Source organism: Halichoeres trimaculatus, unplaced genomic scaffold (genome assembly GCF_033239565.1).
Source record: "Halichoeres trimaculatus isolate MK-OKI-2021-1 unplaced genomic scaffold, fHalTri1.1 fHalTri1_scaffold_16, whole genome shotgun sequence".
In the NCBI taxonomy this organism is placed as follows: Eukaryota; Metazoa; Chordata; class Actinopteri; order Labriformes; family Labridae; genus Halichoeres; species Halichoeres trimaculatus.
The window spans coordinates 27,501,501-27,526,556 of NW_027437194.1; the positions used below are offsets into that span (position 1 = coordinate 27,501,501).

The following is a 25,056-nucleotide window of genomic DNA, read 5'->3' on the forward strand; positions in this document are numbered from 1 at the left end:
CATGGCTGGAGGGAGGCCGCGGGGGTTTCTGGAGAAGATGATGGCGTAGCCGTCCTCACAGCTGCCGTCTTCCTTCAAGGTGCGGCAGGCATAGGTGATGGCGTAGTTGTCGTAGTCGGTGTCAATCACCCAGTAGTTGTCACCTGGTGAGACAGGGAGGGAGGATTTAGAGTTTGTGTGAAGGAATGAGATGGATGACTGAGTCAGTTTGTGCTCAACAAACCTCCGCTGGACAAGTAGGTGGCCAGGCCCTGGTAGTTCATGAACATCTTTCCGGGGGTTTCAGGGTCGGGGACGGTGTACTGGGCAGCCATGTCAGCACACACAACCCAGAAGCTGCAACAAACACACATACACATTAGCATCATGGGAGAAAATGTGAAAGACTGAGAGTTTTAATGAGCTTAAAGTGGAGAATTCTCTCAAATCAGAGTTTTTTTCTGTCCCATGTTGAATATTTTTCTCTCTGTTATTCTAATTTTAATCTACTAATTTCTCATTCTAATTTCTAATCTACTTTCTGTGAATCTGCATGAAAATGTCCTTCTTGTGTTTACAACACTGTCTACATGAAAACAAAACTTTAGTCATAAAAATAAGGGGATTTGAAGTGATGTAATTGTTACTGAGAAATTGGGCAAACTTTGATGAGAACCATGAATCTTTTTTTGCAGAATCCAAACGTAAGATGCTGAACAAAGCATCTTATACCATAACCAGCAGCCTCACCCTGTGCAACCTTAAACATTTCTTTCAGGATGCAGTATGTGATTTTAATGAATCATATGCACGTTTCACGCCACGTTGTGAGCACCTCAGTCAGCTGAAGCTCTTTATTTTGTTTCCAAAGTGCACCTAAGCTCACATTCCTCTGCAAAAACCCACCACTCAATCCTGCATTTCTTTCTAATCCTACATAATCCAGGGAAAACTCAGCTAATGCTGTTCAGAATGTGCTTCTAGAAAATTATACACGTTTCCAGCTTAAATCTTCAGCTGGATGTTGAGCAGGACCCAGGGAACTTTCTTAACCACTGACCACAGCTAATCCCTCCAGGTCTTAGTGTCAAGAAGGTCTTTGTGACCAATCTGACCCTTCACCCCAAACACAGGATGATAAGCCGCCTGGTTTTGCTGCAGAGAAGTGAGTTTTATGACCGTCTTCTCTCTGACTCACCCAAACAGAGTGACACGTCCTTTGGAGGAGGCGACCATGGAGCCGTCATCATCGATGGTGTACTCAGCTGAGATGTTGTCCTGCAGGAAGAGGCCCTCTGGGTCTTTCTTCTGCAGTGCGTACCACTTTCCTACATACTGCCATGACAAGGGTGAAAAGACAAATGTTATTCAATTCATTTTCCCACTTCTTTTTTTTCTCTTAAAGCTGTTTTCTGTTCATTTATTTACCCACCCTCTTTGGGTCAAAGTCCTTTTTAACCGTGAAGCTGTCCACGACACAGGAGGCAGAGAAACTGCGCTCCACACAGGACAGGACGATCAGCAGCAGAGCCAGCTTAGAGGATCCCATTCTGTAGCCAACATACATTCAAGTGTTATGGTCCAAAGCACAAATAATGAGGCTTTTTCTACACTTTTACATTTAATAAAACATTACAAATGACTTCTCATAACCCATAAATGCACAAACACCATGACTTCAAACTGTGTCACTGTCACGTTTAGTGTTTCAGAGCTCTGATAAACATAGAAACAGAAATATGAAAGTCTTACCTGGTTGAGAAAGAGACAACACAGATCAAATCACAAACACTGTCTTGTTACGGTATCCAGCAGAACAGGTCCTGAGTCCGTGACAGCCTTTATATACACTCTCCACAGACAAGCTTACGGCTGATTTTCAATGCTTGGAACTAAATAAGGTGCTTAAATCTAGAGGTAATCCTGTTGGGTTGAAATCCTTACTGTAATCTGGCTTCTATGTTCAAACCTACCCAAGAGTGACAATAAAAACAATCGGTCCTTTATGTAACAGACTGGAAACACAAGAAAGCACACACACACATACACACACAACTCTGATAAATGCTCAAACTGAATCTGAAAACATGGAAGCTCGCTATAACCATAGTTCAAGTTTGGAGGAAAATTTTAGATCTTTTAATCTTTAAAATCAGAAAAGGCCAAAACAGATCTCAGGGGATGAGATTTGATATTGAGCATTTATGTTATTTAAGCTGACACCATCTACAGAGAATCCAACCAGCTCTGATGTACCCCACTGTGGGAACTGAAACCTGATGTTTATGTCTTAATTATGTGGCTCATATTAAGTCCAGTAAGACACATTTTACTATTAATAAGACTCAAACACTTGCTTGATTTCTGTTTTTGCACTGCACAAAGCTGACGTTTTCCCAGTCCCTGTGACCTTTGCTCATTCATGTCTGGCCTCTCAAGAACGGACAGTACGTTGAATGTGCAGATTGAGATAATAAGATCAGTGCGTGCTGTACACAATGTTTTAAGATACAGGGGAGGGTTGAAAGGAGAATTATAGATAGATAGATAGATAGATAGATAGATAGATAGATAGATAGATAGATAGATAGATAGATAGATAGATAGATAGATAGATAGATAGATAGATAGATAGATAGATAGATAGATAGATAGATAGATAGATGTGTCATTATTTATACAACAACAACTAAACCTGCAGTCAGGAGCCACAAAAAAACGGTTAGTTTCTGATTTCCATCCTGCAAACATGGCTGAAAAAGTTACCAGGACAGAACACTATTTGAGCAATGAAAAAAAAATCAAGGTTTTTATTTTATTTTATCTATACATTTTTATTTAAAAAAACAATCCCTTACTTTTTCCTGGGCTAAATTTGCACCTGTGCACGAGATAACTTTGAGTGGATTAGATTTCTTTATGATTACAACTTAGATTTATGTTTCTCTTTTCTCCTCTTTTTTATGTACTTGTTTGTCCATGTGTATTGCTGTGTGTAAGTATTTTCTTTGGAGTGGTCAACTTGATTTTTGATACCCAAATGTGATTCTAAAGCTGGAAAACAAAACAAAACTATAAAAACTAAAAAAATAAATTAAAAAATAAATAAATAAAAAATAACAAATATCTCTTTATACATTACTGTTGTTGGTGAGAAAAATGAACAAAACCTAAGTTAAAAAAAACAAACAAAAAAAACCAATGTTATACTGAGTACTGCTAGATTCCTCAGAGTCTGACAGTAGTGTGTGTATCTGCAGAGACTGTGCTCTCTGTATTTTTAGGTTTTGAATCATTTTATGGGCTCAGTTGTTGAACAGTGCTGTGAAGCCAGCTGTCAACAGTCTGCAGATTGGGATTAATAGAAAATACATAGTGTGTCTCTCCTCAGCAAATCTTTCTCTTTATTAGAAACTTTCTGTATTTACCGGCATATGAGAAAGTAAAGGTGTAGATGATGTGATGGAGAGCAGATCAGAGAGACACAGCAAATAACACAAAGCTCGATTTCACCTGAAAGGAAACCAGACCTGCATGTTTGAGCAGAGGTGTGGATGTGTTTTCCTAAGTGTAAAGTGTATTAAAAATCAAAGGGGAACTTCTCATTTTTCATTTTTGACACGTTTACTTTACTTACACTGTGTTAACTTTTGATTTTTGTTGACAACTACAGCTGCTCATTCAGTCATACGATGCAAATCCGAGCGAGTGTGGATCTGTTTTTTTCTTTTCACATTGGCTTCAATGCTTTGCAAAACAGTTAAAATCAGGCAGGATACAATCTGACTCCTGTTTCCACCCACAGCAAACTCAAATGTGAGCGACAATCTGATCGTTATTGGAACAAGCCGTCCTGCAATACGGACACTTCATAGTGAACTCTTGATGTAGGGAGCATCTACAAGTTGCAAAATAAAAACAATGAAGAAACTCAGATCCTCAGGAACCTAAACATATCCCTCTGACTCTCTCTGTATTGTGAACTTACCAACTCTCATTTTCTGTATCAACCTCAGTCACTGCCTGCATAAAACAGCGTTTAATAACATGCACTGTTTTTCACATCGACAACACTGTACTTATACATAGACACAGTTTACATGTGTCCATCAATACTGAAATTCTTTAATGTGTTTCTTTTTGGACACACAAAAAAGTTCATCACTGCTGACTCAACACACACTGTTAGTAAACAGCAGATTAAGGGAGAGCAGACAGACAAGCCAATTAGGATCCAAAATAGAGTTTAAAGTCCTTCTGCTCACCCACAGAGCTCTCAGTGGACACCTAAACACTCCTCTGTGGACTCGTGGTACCTCTGACACTTCTCAATCATTGCGTAGCAGATCACAGGTCTGCTTGTTGGTATGAGAGGTAGAGCCTTTATTTTTCAGACTCATCTCCCTTGGAATCATCCAAAATTTTCTCCTGGAAGCAGAAACCCTCTACTTCAAGAGTCATTGTTTGTTTGTTTTTTATGGAGCTTACAGTTTGGACCAGCATGTTGTCACTAAGCTAAATAAAGCTGGTGAAGCCTGGCCCTTATGGTCTGCTCCAACAGAAGAGACACCTGGACTCAAACTGCTACAAAAAAAAGCTCATGGTGGGTCTGATACAAAGCATCTAAATACAGTGTGCCAAAGTGTCTTTTTTTGTGTTGGACTGCATAAGCACAGACCTCAACAGAATCAGGCAGGTGTTCAGAGTCACAGCTAATCAGTGATTTACATAAAGCAATCAGATTAAAATAATTTCTGACACAAGGTTTTCATTTTTTTTTTTACTCTGAAGAAAAAGTTTATAGAAGATTCTGCTGAAAAAAAATAATGATAACTGAACTAAAAGGTTTGAGCTAGATACAGATGGAGCATGCTACAAGCTCCAAGCTTTAAGTCTCAGATGGTGGCTGCCTTTGATTGGCTGAAAACATAGATCTACGACAAGGTCGGAAAAACTATACTGCAAAAAACCAAAATCTTATTTATCAAGTGTTTTTGTCTTATTTCCAGTGAAGAAGACTGGACTGGTCAGGTGAATGTGACTCATATCAAGTATAATGAGACTTTTTTTTTTTTTTTTTACTAAAAAATAAGACAAAAATACTAATTTTTCACTTTTTTTGCAGAGTAATGGCGCCCTCTTTTGTTATCATGAATACTGAGTTACCATATTTGACATCTGACTCTTGAGTCAAGAACCCAAAAATAGACAGTGTCATTTTCTTCATTTGCAAAGAGGTTTAATTCATTTTACAGGGTCGCAGGTGGCTGGAGCCTATCCCAGTGGCGAGAGACGGGTCTCCAGCCAATCACAGGGCTGACACAGAGACAGACAACCATTCACACACACACACTCACACCCAGAGACAATTTAGAGTGATCATTTAACCTGGTGAGCATGTTTTTGGACTGTGGGAGGAAGCCGGAGTACCCAGAGAGAACCCACACATGCATGGGGAAAACATGCAAACTCCACACAGAAAGGCCCACCGGCCAAACTGGGAATCGAACCAGTGACCTTCCTGCTGTGAGGCTGCAGCGCTAACCGTTGCCTCACTGTGCAAAGAGGTTTAATACTTAGAAAAGTTCTAAATCAGCCTCAATGACCATTATTATTTACAATCACATTCTCTAACATTGCAGACCTGCCTTTACAGTACATCCCAGTCTCAAACTACAGGAGCATTTCTTAGTTAGTAAGGTTGTACCTTAATGAGTCATTAGTCTTAAGATAAAGATTTCTTGAATATTGACTTTGGCTTTAAAGCCCTGATAAGAAAACACATCTCTCATCATCATTTCTTTGGTAACATCCATCTACTGAGTAGGAGCTTCAAACAGCAGACACTGACCAAAACCTTTACTTCTGTGCTTTAAAAGAAAAAAAACATAATGTTTTCAGCTCCTACCCAAAAAGTCCTCCAAAGAGCTCTGATCATTCATCTCCAGTCTGAACAAATGCTCGAGGTAACCAGTGGTGAAGATGTTAAGATGGGGTTCTACCCCCATCTTGTGATCAATGTCAGTATTGCAGCTTGTAAGTTTAGGTTATTATGTCATCTAACATAGATGTGGAACAATGGGTCTAGGTCAGAAAACATAAATAATGATTTTCATGTTTCTCTAGTTTAAACAGTTAATCTAATTGTTATTTTTTGATCAGAAAAAAAATCCCAATTCTTATGTCATGAGTTTCAAGCAGGTAAACCTCCATCACCTCCCTTTCCTTCCTTCAGCTCTTAGTTTAATTTAAATCAAAAATATTTACAGATATGAAAAGGGAACAACTTTAGTCACATTTTTTTTTTCATTCTATATATTTTTTTTATTTTACATTATTAGGATTAATCCTTCTGGCATCTCTTAACAAAAAAAGGTTATAGCCTGCTAGCTTTGATGCTTAGCTAACCTTTGCTGTCCTCAGACTCCTCTTATCTCCTGGATTAAAAAAAAAAAAAAAAAAAAAAACTTTTCCAATCAGAGAGAGTTTCCATATTTCTGATTAGCATATATTAGGATTGTGGTTGCTGGATCACTCTATCAATAAGAAACAGACAGATGAGGATGGATAACCTTTTTCTCAAGAGCACTGTCACTCAGTCACATGTCATAGAACCAACCAATCAGAGGCTTGGATTACGAAGCTCCAGGGGTAAACGAAAACCGGCTTTCAACATAATTGTATTAATGTTAAAAAACAACAAATAACTGTGTGAACTTATGTGTGAACTTATGTGTAAATATTTCACTATATGAATGTCATAACCATATTTTATTCCTAAGCATATATGAAGAAACTTTGCTGTTGATGCCTAAAGTGTGCTAATATGCTAAGCAAAAATTATACACTTTGTTAACATTAGCATGTTAGCATGCTCTCCTTTTGTGATTCACCAAAATATGTTTGTAGATGATGTAAAGAAAATATGACCATGTGCTCAGTTGGAGTGTCTTCACACAGGAGACACAATAACACACACCCACACACACACTCTGTGACCTGTTATAGTGAAGGCAGATTATCTATTTGACCTTTTGTTTAAGGTGTTTATGAAGCCTTATAATAGACAGGACCTCCCTGCTCTGAAGGAAAGGATTAACTTTCTCTTTTTCCACTTTGTGTCTGTGTCTGTGTTTGTCTGTGTTCATTAACATTTCTCACCATCTGTTAAAAACGGTTGTTGCAGCTTTTGGCGCCTTTAGCCTTCTTGAAATATGCTGAGCTTTTATGACACGGCCGTCACTGCTGTGGTAGCTCAGAAACTCACTGTATGTGAAGTGCATTAAAGAGAATACAGAGAGTTAGGGGTGCTGAGATAATCAGCGAGTGTCCTAACTAAATAGGGCTTATGCCAGAGGAGGCCTTGTTTAATAAGGACTTAAAGAGCTTATACAGTTAGACCTGTATGTGTGAGAGTGATGGAGAGTCTGCAATACATTACAAGCACAATATTGATTGAACAGGTTCAAACATTTTAATGGAAGTGTTGAATTTCTGATACCATCTCAGGTATATATGTCATTTATTTCTACATAAATCCTTCCAGATCTTGATTTTTGCAGGGTTTTTTTTTTTTTTTAACTTTTTGATAATATTTAATCAAGAGTAATACATTTAAGTGAAGACAAACATGACTTTGTCTGAAATTCCTGTTAATGTGTGCATGTGACATATTTATTCATATTTCACCCTGACATTGAAATTTTAAGAGTGCACCAAAAATGCACAGAGGGATATGTCTTTTCAATATTTATATTAAACTCATAAGCCAAAAAAGGGGAGAAACTGACACAAAGACTCTGGATGTACTGAAACACACTGGATCATGTGGCCCACATATCCATTCCTGAATAATCAGCTGATGAGTTTAGCATCTGCAGATCCCTGCTAACCTTCAGCTCTATCTGCTGATGACAGAGGGATTGTTTGGATTCAGCCCTCTGCCTTTTCTTCAGGGCTCACCTGCACTCTATCAGCCCACGAGCAGGGAGTAATTACTTGTTTTTTTATGCTGACAGCGGTATCTGTTGTTTTATTTTTTTTGTTTTCAGTCTAAGAAGTTGGGCACGGCTCATTTGGAGAAGATCCGGACCGGGTGGGAGCTGTATCTCTGAGGTAAAGAGGGAGTGAACAGGTATCAGCTTTGGGAGAAGGAGAGGGAGCAGGAACCATGGGTGTGCAAAAGGAAGATGTGGAAAAGTTCCTGAAAGAGAATCCTGCGTTTGCTGTGCAGTACTTTGCAAAGACGATGAGCTCTGCTTCAATATCCAAAGCATCCGGACTCCCAGAGAAACAGATCAACTTCAGCAAGTACCAGGAGCTCAGTCAGGTAAAGAAATGATTTACTTTAATGAGATTCATCTTAATAAAAAAACTTTACTTTATGAGTGATCTTGAAAAAGTCTCACTTTTACATATTTGCCTGTTCATAATATGCAATTATAGTCTCATTTTCTGTTTGGGACGTCCAGGACACATGCTGATTTACGTCACATAGATTGACTGTCACTTTGATGACACTACACCAACCAACAAAGTTTAGCAGTGAAATGCAAAATCAGTCTTTTTACTTGAAGAAAATGATTTCTTCGATTTATTTTGTTGTAATGGTGGACACTAGAGCTGGATTGTCTGATAGAAAAAGGACTGAAGAGCAGGAGAAATCTAAACAGGATGTGATGAAGTGATAGAGCTAAAGGCTAACACAGGGGCTAATCTCACAGTCAGCACTTATTCTGCAGTGGTCTGTTCAAACTTGAGAGTCTATCAATAAAATGAAGAGTGAGGTTATGTTAGCTCTGCTTGGTGAGGTTGGAGTTGGTAGATGAGCCTTGATAGGATATAACCAGGATTCACTAACGTTACAGACACATCTCAGAGCATCGAGCTGTGAGCAATGCTAAACTGGACACTAAACTACAAACTGTAATATTTCAAATAATATCTTTATATAACTACAAATAAATACATTGCCTTGTCGCTTTGCATCCTGGGAAAAGTTGTCTTGAACAAAGAAAATAATGTTAAAAAAAGAAGATATGCCTTCCAAAACAAATGCACGTCTTGGTAAGAATCTTGATTTTCTGGCAGTGGGTGATGGTGCTCATGGGAAACAGAGTCTTTACCTTGGAAAAACACTACCGATTCCAGCCACAGGTGTCACTGCAGTCAACGCCAAACAGAAAATCCCCACAGAGACTTTAAGGTCTACGTGATTTCTGCTGAAGCAAAATTCTAAAATGTCACTGTTTTTCTTTTGAAGTATGAAGAAAGCCAAATCATGTACGACCTGATCAAAGACATGCAGGAGAACGTCAACATGGAAAAGGTGGTCTTCAAAATCCTAAAGAGAATCAGCGCGCTCATCCACGCAGATCGATGCAGCTTGTTCATGTACCGACAGCGAAACGGCATCGGAGAGCTCGCCACAAGGCTCTTCAACATCAACTCAGAGGCACAGCTGGAGGACTGCGTGGTGCCGCCGGACTCTGAGATCGTCTATCCTTTAGACATGGGAATAGTCGGTCACGTGGCTCTGACCAAGAAGACCGTCAACGTGAAAGACGTCACACAGGTAAGGAACCATTGAACTGTCATTATCAAAGCTTTCTCTGGTTGGAGAGTAGAGTTTGAACGTGTTCTGATGTGAGTCTTAGTTTCACTGTAGATAACAAATTACACGGAGGTTTTACTCTTGCGAACTTCAACTAGGGGCTTAGATAGATTTTCATTTCATGAAGATGCAAAGACAGCATTATGCTGCAGGTTTACAGAAGGCCAAAATGTAAGACTTCTCAGGTTTGTCCTCAAGGATAAGTAGTCAATAAATAAATAAATAAGAGTAGGCAAAGACAGTGTAAACCAGGGGTGGCCAACCAGTCAGAGACCAAGAGCCACAAAAATCACTGTGGTACTACGAAGAGCCACATAACCCACATGGTCTTAGAAACACACTTCCTCTCACACATATATGAAATTACATAAAATTAAAATCAATAAGTCTCCAATTTTCAAAGCAAGATTGATAGTGTTTGTAAGTGTGTTTATATCCGTATTTGGAGCCGTGTCAAAGACAAATGTCTGTTTTACGGCAGAAGAGATAAAGTTCCATTAATCAATCTACCTATCTATCTATCTATCTATCTATCTATCTATCTATCTATCTATCTATCTATCTATCTATCTATCTATCTATCTATCTATCTATCTATCTATCTATCTATCGGTAGATAGGTAGATATAGATACATAGATAGATAAGCTCATGATAGGAGCACATGTAGAGAAGAGAAACTGAAACTTAAGTATCAATCTCGTTACCCAAGTATTAATTAATACTGTTGCCAACTTTGGCACCACTATATCAGTATTTTAGATAGATCGGCACACTGTTACTCATAACTATATAGTGGATAGAAGAGCCGCACACAGAAAGGCAAAGAGCCACATGAGGCTCACGAGCCGCAGGTTGGCCACCCCTGGTGTAAACAAAGACAGGTCCAGCAGATGAGTCTTCAACTGTTTTTTTAAAATACCAACAAAGTTCACATTTATTCTATCCAGTAGGAGACTGTTTCAGAGTTTTGGGCCAACAACTGCAAAAGCGTTGAGTCTGGTATGAGGCACGACCAGCAGACCCTGATCCTACCAATCAGGGAAAGGTACCCGTTTTTAAAATGGTTAATTTTCTCAAAGGAAGTCTTACTGATCATTTCTGATGCATTACAGAGAACCAAAACGTTTGTTGGCTTTCAGTAAATACTCATTTTATGTTATGAGCTCCATTTGCAGATACCTGTGTATATATCTGATTATGGAGATAAATACATCCCTGTGAGATAGCTGCTAATGGGAGCCAGGCTTTTGTTATGCCTGCTTTTGCTCTCAGTATGGATATTTTCCTGGTGACTCTGAAACCCTGTGATATGTGATCAGTCAGATGACATACTGTAAAAATATAAAGAACATGCTCCTTGATATCCATGAAATATCCTTTTGACCATGTAGAGCCCAGCATAGCACACACACACACACACACACACACACACACACACACACACACACACACACACACACTACAATTTGCATGTTCAGTTTCCACTTGTGGTGGATTTGAAACCTGGTGAGACAGACAAATTATTTTTATCTTTTTTTTATATATGGAATTAAATATGAAATCTGGAGAGTCACACTTTTAACATGTTTCCTTCCACTAATGTGTTTGCAGAATCCAGTGTATAGCCTAAACAACAAAAACATTATAATCCAGACCAAGGTTGTTCATGGCACTTCCAATGTAGTGAATACATGTCATCACGTTTTTTTTTTCTTTCTTTACATTTAAATTTTTGAGAAATACAGCTACAGCATATCTAAATTTTAAAATATATGTGTAAAGTTTCCGTTTTTAATGGTTAGTTGCACTTTTTAGTTATTTAGTCTTGATATGCATTTTGTTAAAGTTTGGGATATAAGGGTTGCATTGATGTATGGCAAAAGTTTTAAGCGATCTGTCATGGACCGTGGTAAACATGTATGTTTTCATGAATCACGCTGTGCTTAAACCCTCATCGTGGTTGTGGTCAGGTGATTGGAGAGTAAGTCACACATAACTGTACTTGACCAAGTGAGAATATTAATCCCATTTCAGACATAATCCATTTATTTCCAGATCCCATCAGCCCCGGCTCTTATCGTGGATTAGACGGCGCTGGCATTTAGTCAGCAGGAATCTAACACAGATCAAAACTAGCCCCTGCCTCAGTGGTGTCCTCAGGACTGCCGTAGATGTTCAGCTGATAACACACTGTTTCCATTTACTGCAGATAATGACGAGGAAACACTGAACAGTCCAGTAGGGTTTGAGTGCTGCTTGGTTAACACAACATTTTGTGGTCTTGTGTCCTCCAGAACCAGCACTTCAGCTCGTTTGTGGATGACCTCACAGATTACCAAACCCGGAATGTTCTGGCAGCTCCCATCCTGAACGGCAAAGACATGGTGGCTGTGATCATGGTCCTAAACAAGACCACGGGACCTCATTTCACTGCTGAGGATGAAGACGTGAGTCCCAGTGGAACAAGAACCACCACAAAGCACAAATCCTGACACACAGAGAGCTTTTCACAAAGTTTAACATTTATTTGTAGCTTTTAAACAGACTCTGATCTGACTTATAGACCTGATTATACCCACACTAACCTGCACAAGGTTCAAACTACATTTTGTTCATACTATTACCACTGATAGAGAGGAACTTTTGAGCAGAAAAGAAGAATATGAAGGTTTTCAGGATGAGACCAGCCTTTAAAGTATGCCGGTCCTCAATCCATCACAGATCAGGATCACTTCTTAATTAGGACAAACCCAAGCTTCTTAATGATTATCAAGCCCTTTATGGATTTAAAGAACACAGGATTTTGTTAAAGGGCAAAAAAAGTGAATTTATTTAATTTATTCTTAGGGTAAATTATCTTATTAGACTAAATATGATTCACATTCATCTGACAAGTCGAGGAAAATATCTAATGCCAAGATATTGAGACAAAAATGATAACTGAATCATTGTAAAAAGTAAACACATTCTGCCAATAGGTTAAAAAAAATGGTCATTTTGTATTTTTTTGTATTGGGACACTATTCTTATGTCAAGTCACATCTATTTCTCAACTGACTTTACTGGTGAATGTGTCTTACCCTCCTAAGACCCAGCATCCACATGTATGTGGACTTAACAATTCTGCTTCTCAGATCCATGAACCTTCATTTTTTAAAACTTTAATCATAAGCCATATATTTCCTCCATGCTACGTCCACTAAAGTAGCCACTCAGGATAACTTCTTCCATTTGCTAATCACCCACAGTCACTTGCACACTGGGGCTGTTTCCCAAAGCCCAGGTACCTTACCTTGCCTTGGTCTGATGTGGGCGTGGCGTTGGCGTGGGCAGGCATCCACATCATCAGTCGCTGCCCAAGTGCTGTTCCAATGTTCATGTCCTCCGAAGGCATATGTCCTCCGTTTGGTTAGCATGTGGCTAATTGACTAAGGACACACAGGTTTATCCTTCGCTGCCTTGCCATGGCTATAAATACCCAACATGCAACGCGTGAATCTATGAAAAAAGGAAAAAATGGAAGGCAAAGACGCTCCAGCTGAGGCGCGTGGCAGATTCCAATTCAAATACAAAATACACCTCTGAAAATAACAACTTATACCATGTCCAACACTTAACTCTTTTGATTGTCACTCACGTAACTATAACTACTGAGAAGCCGCACCTGCAGTGTCAGTAAATTACTGTGGCAATAAAAAAGCAAAAAGCGTACAAAAGTTGCAAGCCTTGACAATATTTGTAGCCGCTTGAGCATACGGTCTACTTCCAGGTTTGTATAAACTTTCCAAGCACTGTCCATAGTGCAACACATGTTATGTGAGACAATGCAACTCCAATTACATATACATTTGTGACAGGAATCTGATGGTAAAATATGCCTCTGTAGGCTGTTCCGTTAGCATTTCCTTTTGAGCAGAGGCAGGACATTTGCCTTGGATTGGAAGGAAGTGGCTTCGGAGGCACTGCCTTCCAAGGCAAGGAAAGGCAAGGTACCTGGGCTTTGGGAAACAGCCTGGTTGTGCTGTGATTAGCTGAGGCAGCCATGTCAACTCTTCACCCAAAAACATCCTGATTCAACCAAAACATCAACATACTGGCAGAGGAGGGGGTTGAGGCAGACGCTGACACACATGTATAGAGGCCCAGAGAATATGATTGAGCAGGATTATAAGACTGTTATTTCTAGGAAAATCCTGCAGCTTTTACCTTTAAGTACAATAACACTTACAACAGATAACTCATAGTGAACTCATAACACAAATAACCAAACTTCCTGTTCAAAGACCAAGCCTAGTTATTATACTTAATAGGTCTTACTTAACCCAAATAGCAACGAATAACAAAAAACGAGCCTGGACAAAAAGCTTGGGTTATAGAGTTAAACACTAATAGAGACTTCAATTTGTTGTTTACAAAGGCAATGAAAGCACCAATAGCATTTTACACAACACAATTATTTTGTTATATCCATTTTTAACATATTTGACTTCAAAGACCTGGTGTTAAAACGTCTCGATTCTCCAGTTATATCTTAAGTTTGATTGTCAAATGTCTTTTAATAATGTTTAAAGTTGTTTTAGTAAAGCTGTTGTTTGTCTTTGTCAGCTCTTCCTAAAGTATCTGAAAATCGCCACTTTGAACTTGAAGATCTACCACCTGAACTACCTCCACAGCTGTGAGACACGTAAAGGACAGGTGAAGGATGCTGATCTGAGAAAAGATTTAGTACATTTTCTCTATACTAACTGAAGTCTTGATAACTGTGTGAACGCCCACTCTCTCAGCTGCTGCTGTGGTCTGCTAACAAGGTTTTTGAAGAACTGACCGACATCGAGCGACAGTTTCACAAAGCCTTGTACACGGTCCGCGCCTACCTCAACTGTGACCGCTACTCTGTGGGTTTACTAGACATGACGAAGGAGAAGGTACTGCCCCTCTATTACTCTCCTCTAACATCCTGTGCTCTCTGTTCATGGTTTTCCCAGCATTAAGTGCTGACTTTGAATGTATTTTTCATCTCTTTTCTCTTCAAGGAGTTCTTTGATATCTGGCCGGTACTGATGGGAGAGCAGGCACCGTACTCTGGACCTGTCACTCCTGATGGAAGAGTGCGTTTGCTTAATTCATTTGATATCTGCCTTGATGTTATCTTTGGCTGTTTTTACATTTTATCTCTTTTGTTTTTCCTCAGGAGGTGATTTTCTACAAAGTCATTGATTATATATTACATGGAAAAGAAGATATTAAAGTTATACCGTGAGTATCGATCCTTTTTGAAGCAACATTTGAACAAAATGTGGGCTCATACCTTCTCACTCATCGTTTTGTCTCCATCTCACAGAAACCCTCCTGCAGATCACTGGGCTTTGAGTAGCGGCCTTCCTACTTATGTTGCTGAAAGTGGCTTTGTGAGTTTAATAGAAACAAAGTGAATACATTTTCCTGCCCACATCCTTCCACCTCAGTTAATCTGTTTAATTTCTGCTCCTTAGATCTGTAACATCATGAATGCAGCTGCGGATGAGACGTTCCAGTTTCAGGTCAGAGACTCAAACCAAACTTCTTCTTCTTCAGAGAAAGGGTCCAGAGGTCTTCAGTGGTGTTTATAAAACTTCTCTGGGTTGTGTTTATTGCAGACAGAGCCCCTGGACAGCAGTGGTTGGACCATAAAAAATGTTCTCTCTTTGCCAATCGTCAACAAAAAGGAGGAGATCGTAGGTGTGGCTACTTTTTACAACAGAAAGGATGGAAAACCTTTTGACGATCAGGACGAGCAGCTGATGGAGGTAACCTGATCTCACCTTTGCCTGGTGTGTAAAGTTTGTATCATGCTGACAGTGACGTCCTGTGTCTCAGGCTCTGACTCAGTTCCTGGGCTGGTCTGTGTTAAACACCGACACTTACGACAAAATGAACAAGCTGGAGAACAGGAAAGACATCGCTCAAGACATGGTGCTCTACCACGTCAAGTGTCGGGATGATGAGATTCAGAACATCCTGGTCTGTGCTGCTCTTATTTTTCTACATTATATCAATTCAAACGTGATGTTAGAGAAAGTTTAAGGACTATTTCATGGTTCTCGTCTCTTCCAGAACACCAGGGAAGTTTACAGCTGTGAGCCCAGAGAGTGTGAAGAGGAGGAGCTGCTTGAGATCCTGGTAACATAAATACTTTTCTGTGATTACATTTACACTTTCATTTTACCTTATTGATCTGAGTACAAGAAAAAAAAAAATTCAGGCTTTTCATGTCATGAATCAGAGTAGAGGACAGTTGAAGGAGCAGGAACCAGGGCAAGACTGGAGCACATGTGGGAAAAGAGCCACAGGCTGGACTCAAGCCCTGACCCTGAGGGAGAACCCCATGGGACATGATCTAAACAGCTGGCCACCTGTTTCCCTCAAAATACATTTCAACAACATTTGAAATAAAAAAGTTTTATTGATCATTTTAGAAATACAATGAAGAAAAAAAAACTGTTGGCAAAAATTGTGCTTTCAAAATCTTTTGGCCCAAAAAGTTAAATCTATGTTGGATCAAAATGCACTCTCATGTTGGAATTAAAGGTAGGGTCTGCAGGATTTTTTGTTAATTGTTAGTAAACACAACCTCCTCCTTGGCTCAGTGCCAGCGGCAGCACACACCCACAGCCTCTGACCTACATGAACACACTCACTAGCCCAGCAACCACCTGTAGTATCGTGGTTATATGCGTAAGAGACTCGAGAGCCGTGCACCTGACTTAGCATGTTAGCACAAGTTAATCACAGGTATCTGACACATAGTCTACCTGGTTAGCAGAAAGCTAACTCGAGTCTCTTTTTGTCCCCTGCTGCTCTCCAAGTGCTCAAAAGCAAGTGAAAATCAAGCCAAGCTTCACGCTTGATAAGTAAAAAGCTTTATCTGTTTGGCGTTTGGTTTTGTTTTTCTTTCTCTGTGCTACGTCGACTATCATAGCTGCACAGGATAGCTTCTTCCACTCACTATCATCAACATGCAAAGTCACTTGTGCACTGTGGCATACTGTGATTGGTTGATGTGACCACGCTTACTCTCTGCCCAGAAACGTCCCGACACAACCAAAGCATCAATCTGCCATACCCCCTCCTCTGTCATATATCAACATACAGGCAGAGGAGCGGGTTGAGGCAGACACAGACACTGACACACATGTATTTAGGTCCAGAAGTGACGATTATTCAGGATTATTCATGTAAAAGTTCGCTTTTTATTTTTTCAAGTTCTGGAGACCCTACCTTTAAAAACTATACAAAGGTTATTAGTCATTAAGTCATTGATCCCAGTTAAAAATTCCTCTGCAGTGGCCAGCCCTTTACTGTCAGAATTTTCCTTTTTTTGTAAAATCAAGCATAAACAGGATTGTTCATCTGTAAATGAATGAATGAATGAATGAATAAATTAGGGTGACCAAGCGTCCTCTTTTGCCCGGACATGTCCACTTTTTACGTCCTGTCCGGGGTGTCCGGGCGGGTTTAATAAATTCACGAAAATGTCCGGTGTTCACTGATTTTCATAGGACCATTACGCGCGTCCGTAAATTGACCGGCGCTTGCAAACAATACCATCATGCGCATCACTTACCGAGAGGCTGCCTTGTGGGCAGGTCTGCTCTGCGCGTGCACACACACGCATCGAGAGTGAGAGGATCAGAGAGAAGGCGAGAGAGAGAGACATAGACGGAGAGCGGAGAAGACGGGGCTGTTTAGTCAGTGGAGCTGTATTGCACGGAAGATGCCTAAGCGTAAGTGCAGCTTCACAGATGAACTGCAAAAAAAAATTTCCGACATACCTTCCCGATCGGGACAAATGGGAGGCGGAGTGAAACGTGTGCAAAGCTGGCACATATGTCTCAGTGTCCAATAAAGGTGCTGGAGATCTCAAAGCTTACATGGACACCGAAAAACATGACATGACAGGGCATGTTTGGCATTTCATACTGTAAAACACCACAACAGCTACAGGTCCATGGATTGCACCAGTGCCTTGCTAAGAAATCATTTCCTGACTCTGACGTTGCTAAAAAGTTTAGTAGTGCTGGCACCAATGCCCGGTACCTGGCAATCGGTAACAGTGCTCAACGGTACAAATTTTCGGTACTTTTTTGTAGTTATGTGGTAAAAAAATTCAATTTCTTTAACAATATTATATGTATTTTTTTCAATTTAACATATATATCCTTCAGTATATACCCTTGCAATGCTGTGTTCATGTCCATCATGGAAAATCGACTATTCTTTCACTTCCTCACAGTCACAAGGATGTGTTCAGGTACCCAAACGTGGTACCTTTTGATTTTACATGAATCGGTACTCGGTACTTTTGACAGAATTCGGTCGGTACCTTTAGAAGTACCTGATTCGGTACCCATCTCTAGGTGTAATAGCCCCCCATTCTGTTGAAGTCATTCATGAAGCACTCAAAAAAATCCAGTAATGTGGTGTTTCCACAGACGGGAGTAACCACGGGGCAGTGAAAATATTAAGAATATAAGAAGCATGTCAGAATTTGTGCCTCGAGGCCAGTGCCGTTGTCCTCTTTTTTGGAAATCAAAATATGGTCACCCTAGAATAAATGAGTGTTTTTATATATCTTATTGTCTCTGTGTCTGTTCTTTTCAGAAAAAAGACCTCCCTCCAATGATTAAGAAGTTTGAGATCTATGAGTTCCGTTTCTCAGACTTTAACTGCTCAGAGATGGAGCTGGTGAAGTGTGGCATACAGATGTACTACGAGGTTGGGGTAGTCAAGAAGTTCCAGGTCCCCCAAGAGGTGATCTAGACAAACCAGAGCTTTACGACCCTTAAAATCATAGATCTGTACGCTCAGTGGGTTTTCTGCTGTCAGGTTCTGGTCCGGTTCATGTACTCGGTCAGCAAAGGCTACAGGAGGATCACCTACCACAACTGGAGACACGGCTTTAACGTGGGACAAACCATGTTCACTCTCTTAACGGTAAAATTCACAACTCAGCATAAACCAACAGCTGTAGATAGAACCAACATGCCTGACAATGGGGCTCACTCCTCCTTTCCCCCTCAGACGGGAATGTTAAAGAGATACTACACCGACCTGGAGGTGATGGCCATGATAACTGCAGGCTTCCTCCATGATATCGACCACAGAGGAACAAACAACCTCTACCAAGTCAAGTAAGTGGGGTTCAGATTTACTGTCATTATCCATCCATCCATCCATCCATCCATCCATCCATCCATCCATCCATCCATCCATCCATCCATCATCCATCCATCCATCCATCCATCCATCCATCCATCCATCATCTATCCATCCATCCATCATCCATCCATCCATCCATCCATCCATCCATCCATCCATTCATCCATCCATCATCTATCCATCCATCCATCATCCATCCATCCATCCATCCATCCATCCATCCATCCATCCATCCATCCATCCATCCATCCATCTATCCATCCATCCATCCATCATCCATCCATCCATCCATCCATCCATCCATCCATCCATCAATCCATCTAGATGTTAAGGTATAAAGAAGTGTTTAATGAAATAATAATAGGATAAAACAAATATTTCTCAAATGTAAGTAAATTAATGACCCAAAACCAAAACTTATAATAAAAAAAGGGATCTTCACACTGGAGCAGAAGATTGAAGCCCAAAGTCAGATGTAGTTTTTACTATCACAACCTTCCAATTTTACTAATACACAAACTTCAGTACAATGTGAAAAACGAATGCCCATTGCAGACAAAATTCAGTGACAGTTCACTTTCTAATTGGTCCTTCAACCACTTAGCTGAGATAAGGCTGAGGGGGCAGCAGTTTCAGACCCAGACACTTCTCTCACCAGCATTGAGGGAAAGACATCACTCAAAAAGACCGTACCTTCACCCTGTCAGCACTGAGGAACTTTAGGCTATCTTCTACAGATTTGAATTCAAGGTTTGCAAAGATTGTTTGCCAATCACCTAACAATTTCTTTCCAACAGTATAAGATAAATTACCAAGAAATTACCCTACACACGTGTTTACTTGTTGTGTTGTTTGTAATACCTCCACTGAGCTCTGCATATCCAAGAGGTTTAACAATGACCTCATTTTTTTGTCAGCACCTGAAGCTCACAACCAAAAGTGAGGGTTTGGATGTAAACCAACCAGTATATTGATCTCCTCCTTCTTCACCACACTGGCATGGCACAACGCTGACGCAGTAATGCTGTGTTTCAAGCTAGGCTTACCAGAAGGAAACAAGGCTACTAATCTCATAATACAATATGAGTAGAGAGTAAATTAAGATATAAATACCTCCAAAAGCAATGTGAGACCTTTAATTTATTTCATTTACTATGTGAGTGTTAAGGCTGTTTAACTGTCTTCATCATCTTCTTCAGATCTGGAAACCCTCTGGCCAAGCTGCACGGCTCATCCATCTTGGAGCGACATCATTTAGAGTTTGGAAAGTTTCTTTTGGCCGATGAGGTGAGCCCATGAACCCAAACTTTCAGTTTGATGATGTGTTTTCCTCATATGATCCTCACCATCCCGATCTTTGCTCTTCACCTGCAGTCGCTGAACATCTACCAAAACCTCAACAGGCGTCAGGTCGAGCATGTGATTCATCTCATGGACATCGCCATCATCGCCACCGACCTTGCTCTTTACTTCAAGTCAGAAAAACCTCTCAGTGACCCACTCTGCTTGTCTATTCTTCACTTTGCTCTACAAGTGAAGAGTAACAGTTTCTCTTTGTACTCCTCACAGGAAGAGAACCATGTTCCAGAAGATCGTGGACCTTTCACACACGTACGAGGACGAGAAGAAGTGGGTCGACTTCATGTCACTGGAAACCACCAGGAAAGAAATCGTCATGTGAGTAACAACAAGCATCACAGCACTCATTTTGTCCTGTTACGTCTTTGTCATCCTCCTAATGCTGACTGTTCCAGGGCCATGATGATGACTGCATGTGACCTGTCAGCGATCACCAAGCCCTGGGAGGTTCAGAGCAAGGTGAGGGGCACGGGATGAAGAAAACGAGTGACTTGCAGAAAGTGTGCAGCATATGATGACTCTGTGTGTGTGTGTTTAAGGTCGCCTTATCTGTAGCAGCAGAGTTTTGGGAGCAGGGTGACCTGGAGAGGACCGTGCTGGAGCAGCAGCCTATTGTGAGTTCACTTACTGTTTTATAAACATATTTAACCAGGGTGTGTAAACATGTGTCTGCATAGAATTACATATTTAAGTCAGGAAAGACTTCATTGTATGTTAGCAATTATTTATTCTACAAGCAGACAAATATAAGAAATGTAAAGGGTCTTTGGTAAATGGACTTCATCATGTTGTCTTGGTGGCAGAGGAGTGAAGCTGAGAGCAGGAAGGTGTCATGTAGGTCCTCTTTGGTTGAAAGATGCAGGTTGAACTGAAAAGCTGGACACTAAGATAAATAAGAATTGACTAAGATGAAAAGCAGTTTTAATTATTGGCAGCACATTAACAATTCTAATACTTGGCTGATTATCAGAGGGGACAGGATAGAGAAAGGGATTAATGTGAATGAATAGCAACTAATGAATGAATGGGTGGAAACCAGTGGTGATTGCTCCAAGACTGCAAGGGACGCTCAGCTTCCCCTAAAATGTCCCTAAAAAAAGTGGTGATATGTACTGCTGTGTGTACATTTCATTGACAAAATATGCGCTACCTATCACAGGTAACTGGCTCCACCTCCTTCTCATTCATCCCTGCAGCGTCTCAGCGCTTTAACAGTCGGACGCTGAGCGTCTTCTGACTCCAGCGGGGAAGCATAGAGTGGGTTGTTCCACTGTGGAAACTGGACGGTCATTGGATAAACGCTGGGCTTTGTCCCACCCATCAGACGCTCAGCATCTCTGGGGGTCTATGAGGCAGTGGGCTGGCCTGGACGCTGGGCTTCTGCATGATGGTTGGATGATCTGTCTGAGGCTGAATCCCATTTTGATTGACAGTCAAATGAGCCAGTCAGAGATCTTGAAGTATAACCCTCCACCAGAGCATCTTCTGTAGAGAGGAGCTTCTCTTGTTTAAAGCTGCTCGCAACACAATAGGCAAGGCTGTTTAAGCAGCCTAGCTTTGCTGGCCATTGAGAGAACACTGGTAAAATCCCTGGAAAGAACACCTGGTTGGTCCGACAGGGTCACAAATCACTTTCTTGTAAAGGAACAGAGGGAAGGATTTACGTTTGAATAAATAAATAAATTTATGATGTAGGCCGTAAAAAAATGAGCTTCCCCTCCTTGACTGAGCAGCAGCCACCACTGGAGTAAACAGTATGTTTAAATGCAAGCAGCAGTCTGACTAAGGTCATAGCTCAATCGTAAAGTCACAGCAAAGGGTCTCACTACACTTCAATAGGTGGCGCTGCCTCCTTTTTGATAAGGAAAGCTGCGGGCATATCGACTTTCAGAGAAAGCAACATTCTTACAACAATGGCGGAGATGAATGCAGCTGTAGCTCTCGGTATTTTTGTGTATGTGCCATGGTGTTTGTTGCGTTTGAGCCATAGACCGTACCAGCGCAGCGAGTCTGTTAATCACAGTCACACAGCGTGATGAGACCTGCAGAGATCTGCCAAATCCAACCACTGTCTGATCGCAATCACATTTTCTAAGTGTGTCATTCCAGCTATGCTTTGTCTGATTTCATTTTGAGTCAGCTGTTTACATGCATTTCAATAGTCTGATCTTGCGCTGACTAAGCTCATAGTCTGATTTCTGATGCTGCATGTAAACATACTGAGTGGCTGGAACAGACTTTTTGAAGGGCAGGGGCGAAAACAAGGGGAGGAGTAGTGTGTTTTTTCTATCCAATAGGGTAGTTTAGTGTGTTTTGCCAATGAGGAGAACACATTTAGCTCCCAGGAGGTCAAATAGCGCGTATTTTGGTCTTCCTAGAGGTCACTTTAGCCAGTTCGGCTTCCTAAAGAGCACTTTAGCGCATTTTTGTTAATGATTGGGCCACCATACCCCCTGACCACTCCCTGCACACACCACTGGGTGTAAAACAGTCGTCCTGCTTGAACTTACACTTAGCTTTGTTAACTTATCAGGATATTTCAACCAAAGAGACAACGGATGAAGTTTTTGATTGTAAAGCTTTAAAAACTACACTGAAACAAATGTAAAACATCATAGACCAGTGCTCCTCAAATAGTGGGGCGGGCCCCCCTGGGGGGCGCGGTGCGATGCTGAGGGGGGTGTGTGTGACCCTGGGGAACATGCTTTTTTTCCGCCTTACTACAATAATTACAATAATTAATTTTTTGAATTTGTTATTATTTATTGATTTTGTTAAATTTTATTTTCAGCAGCAAATGGTGCAATAAGTCTGTCAAAAATGTTTACAGCTTATACAAGGATATTATTATTTTTTGAATTTCGGGCAAATTGATGCACTTAAAATCTTTTCTCTTACAGACTAATAAACAATGTTAATAAGGTTATTCTTGTAAGTTGAACTATATCTCTTTCTTTTTGTTTTCTTTATGTTAACAAGGATACTTTGTTATGCAGGTGTGCCTATTACTATTTTATAGACAAATGCTATTATTTACAGTTGCGGCAGAGAGTGGGTGGTGGGGTGGGGGCGCGAATTGTTTTCCTCTTGCTAGGGGGGGGCGTAACAGAAAATAATTGAGGAGCACTGCCATAGACAAACATTTTGATGTCCTGGTTACCTGTCCTCCTTTGACTTGGGAAAAGGGAGAAGAAAAATAAACCATGTAGATCTCACAGATCAGGAATATGTCACTAATGAAAAAAAACAAAAAACATTGACATTCCTACTCTGAGAAGTGATATTTCTCCTGTCATAATAAATGGCTTTGTTTTGGTTAAGATGAGGTAAATCAGTGAGTTTTTAGCCTCTTTGCACACAGCTACAGGGTGCTCTTCCATCAGTCAAGTAAAGATCAGTTTTTTATTGGGTGTGTGTCTGGTTTCAAGCATTACACACAAGTGGATGCTTGAAGAAGTGTCGTTTTTAACGCTTCGTACAGGCTTCTTACACTTGTTGATAAGTAAAATCTCAAAAAATAAAAATCTCACTAGCATACAGTAAGAATTAGGTTGACTGAAACAATCTGATCAGATTTTGTGGTCAGCTTTGTTACAATGTAATTGAAGATGACTTTTGTGATGATCCATTTCCAGTACTGTGCTCAGGACTATCATCGCTGGCCTGAAGATATGCAGTGACAGTGACTAAGTTATTTTAGTTTCAGCCACATAGGCAACAGGGCTGCAGGATGGATGTAAAGTCTGTGTCTGAGTGCTCACTAACTCTTCCTGTTCCTCCCTCAGCCCATGATGGACAGAAATAAAGCAGCAGAGCTTCCAAAGCTGCAGTGCGGTTTCATTGATTTTGTCTGCACGTTTGTTTATAAGGTAAATTTCATTTTGCTTCATGATTGATGGAATAAGTAGAGTGTTTCATTTTCAGTTTAGATTCGCTAAACAATAAGTGTACACTTTTTAGAATTTCCTCTATCTGAAGGAGCCCTCCCTCAGTTTTTATCTTTATACTGATATGAGCATTTTGCATATTTTTTCAATTCTCTTTTATTCCCAGGAGTTTTCTCGCTTTCATCCACAAATCCAGCCCATGCTGGACGGCATCCTGAACAACAGGAAGGAGTGGAACGCTAAAAAGGAAGAGTACGAGGCTTCGCTCAAGGCCTTAGAGGAAGAGAAGGCTGCAAAAGAGGCAGCCAAAGGTAGTGAGGAAACAAACTATACAAAGGTAAAATATACTGATCTAAAACTCTTCCCTCAATCTTGTTTGGTGTGATTTTCCCTCTAGGCCCAACAAACAATCATGGTGGTGGAGGAGGCTCGGGTTCTAAGACCTGTTCAGTATGCTGAAAGACCAGAGTTCTGATGGGACGGCACCAGGACTACCGATTGCTGACTCCTTATCACAAACCAATCCGTCCTTTTCTATGGCAAGAAAAAAAGTCAAATGAAAAAATGGAGATTACAGCAAGGGCACTTTCCTTTGTGTTTTTATTCAGCTATACTGGTTAAGATTAGAAGGAAAAACTGAAAACACATTCATGAGGAGAGCTAAAACATTCTTTTAAACCTTCCCTAGTTCTCATGTTTTTTATAAATCTGGTGATTTTTGGGTACATGAATACATACAGGGAATACATACAGGGTTTTGGGTTTAGCAGCTGATGATGCAAACACTTTTTGTCTGTTGTGTTGGTCAGTTTTTTTAGAGTAGTCATCAAAGCACAAATAAAATGTGTACATAAGTCCGTATAGCTGGTGATACCTTTGTAAAATATGTAATATTTAAGAGCTCACACTGTACAGACAGTCTTCAATATAAAGTTACAGTTAAATGTTAGAAACATTCTGTATATCAAACATTAATGCAAAAGAGTTCAGGGTTTCAAAGTTTAGACAGTTGGAGCAG

At 40.4% G+C, this 25,056-nt stretch overlaps 2 protein-coding genes across 2 annotated transcripts in view; one reads left to right on the forward strand and one right to left on the reverse strand.

The window, feature by feature from the left end:
* rbp4l (retinol binding protein 4, like) overlaps window positions 1-1,826 on the reverse strand; it is a 1,991-nt gene extending 165 nt beyond the window's left edge. Inside the window, exons 1-5 of the mRNA XM_074690720.1 lie at window positions 1,732-1,826; window positions 1,412-1,529; window positions 1,178-1,314; window positions 224-336; window positions 1-143 (exon numbers count right to left, since the gene is read on the reverse strand). The exon at window positions 1-143 is cut by the window's left edge and continues 165 nt beyond it. Coding sequence (XP_074546821.1) covers window positions 1-143; window positions 224-336; window positions 1,178-1,314; window positions 1,412-1,528 — 510 coding nt within the window. The 5' untranslated portion in view covers window position 1,529; window positions 1,732-1,826. The remainder of the gene's footprint in view (window positions 144-223; window positions 337-1,177; window positions 1,315-1,411; window positions 1,530-1,731) is intronic.
* A 4,769-nt stretch (window positions 1,827-6,595) lies between these two features.
* Window positions 6,596-24,690, forward strand: LOC141805815 (rod cGMP-specific 3',5'-cyclic phosphodiesterase subunit beta-like). Its single transcript, XM_074691008.1, has 24 exons — window positions 6,596-6,630; window positions 8,031-8,308; window positions 9,242-9,553; window positions 11,889-12,041; window positions 14,200-14,289; window positions 14,379-14,519; window positions 14,628-14,702; window positions 14,786-14,850; window positions 14,936-15,002; window positions 15,087-15,134; window positions 15,231-15,380; window positions 15,451-15,594; window positions 15,688-15,753; window positions 18,235-18,384; window positions 18,460-18,567; window positions 18,655-18,764; window positions 19,992-20,079; window positions 20,167-20,267; window positions 20,362-20,469; window positions 20,547-20,610; window positions 20,691-20,765; window positions 23,937-24,020; window positions 24,205-24,349; window positions 24,436-24,690. The coding sequence occupies exons 2-24, from the start codon at window positions 8,150-8,152 to the stop codon at window positions 24,495-24,497; spliced, it is 2,565 nt and encodes an 854-aa protein (XP_074547109.1). The 5' UTR covers window positions 6,596-6,630; window positions 8,031-8,149; the 3' UTR covers window positions 24,498-24,690.
* Window positions 24,691-25,056: the final 366 nt, after the last annotated feature.

Excerpts from the sequence above, each read along its gene's own strand:
- LOC141805815 (XM_074691008.1), top strand. The coding sequence starts at position 8,150 with ATGGGTGTGCAAAAGGAAGATGTGGAAAAGTTCCTGAAAGAGAATCCT. Across the intron at positions 12,042-14,199 it reads TCACTGCTGAGGATGAAGAC|CTCTTCCTAAAGTATCTGAA; the intron begins GTGAGTCCCAGT and ends TGTCTTTGTCAG. Across the intron at positions 18,385-18,459 it reads AGTTCCAGGTCCCCCAAGAG|GTTCTGGTCCGGTTCATGTA; the intron begins GTGATCTAGACA and ends TTCTGCTGTCAG.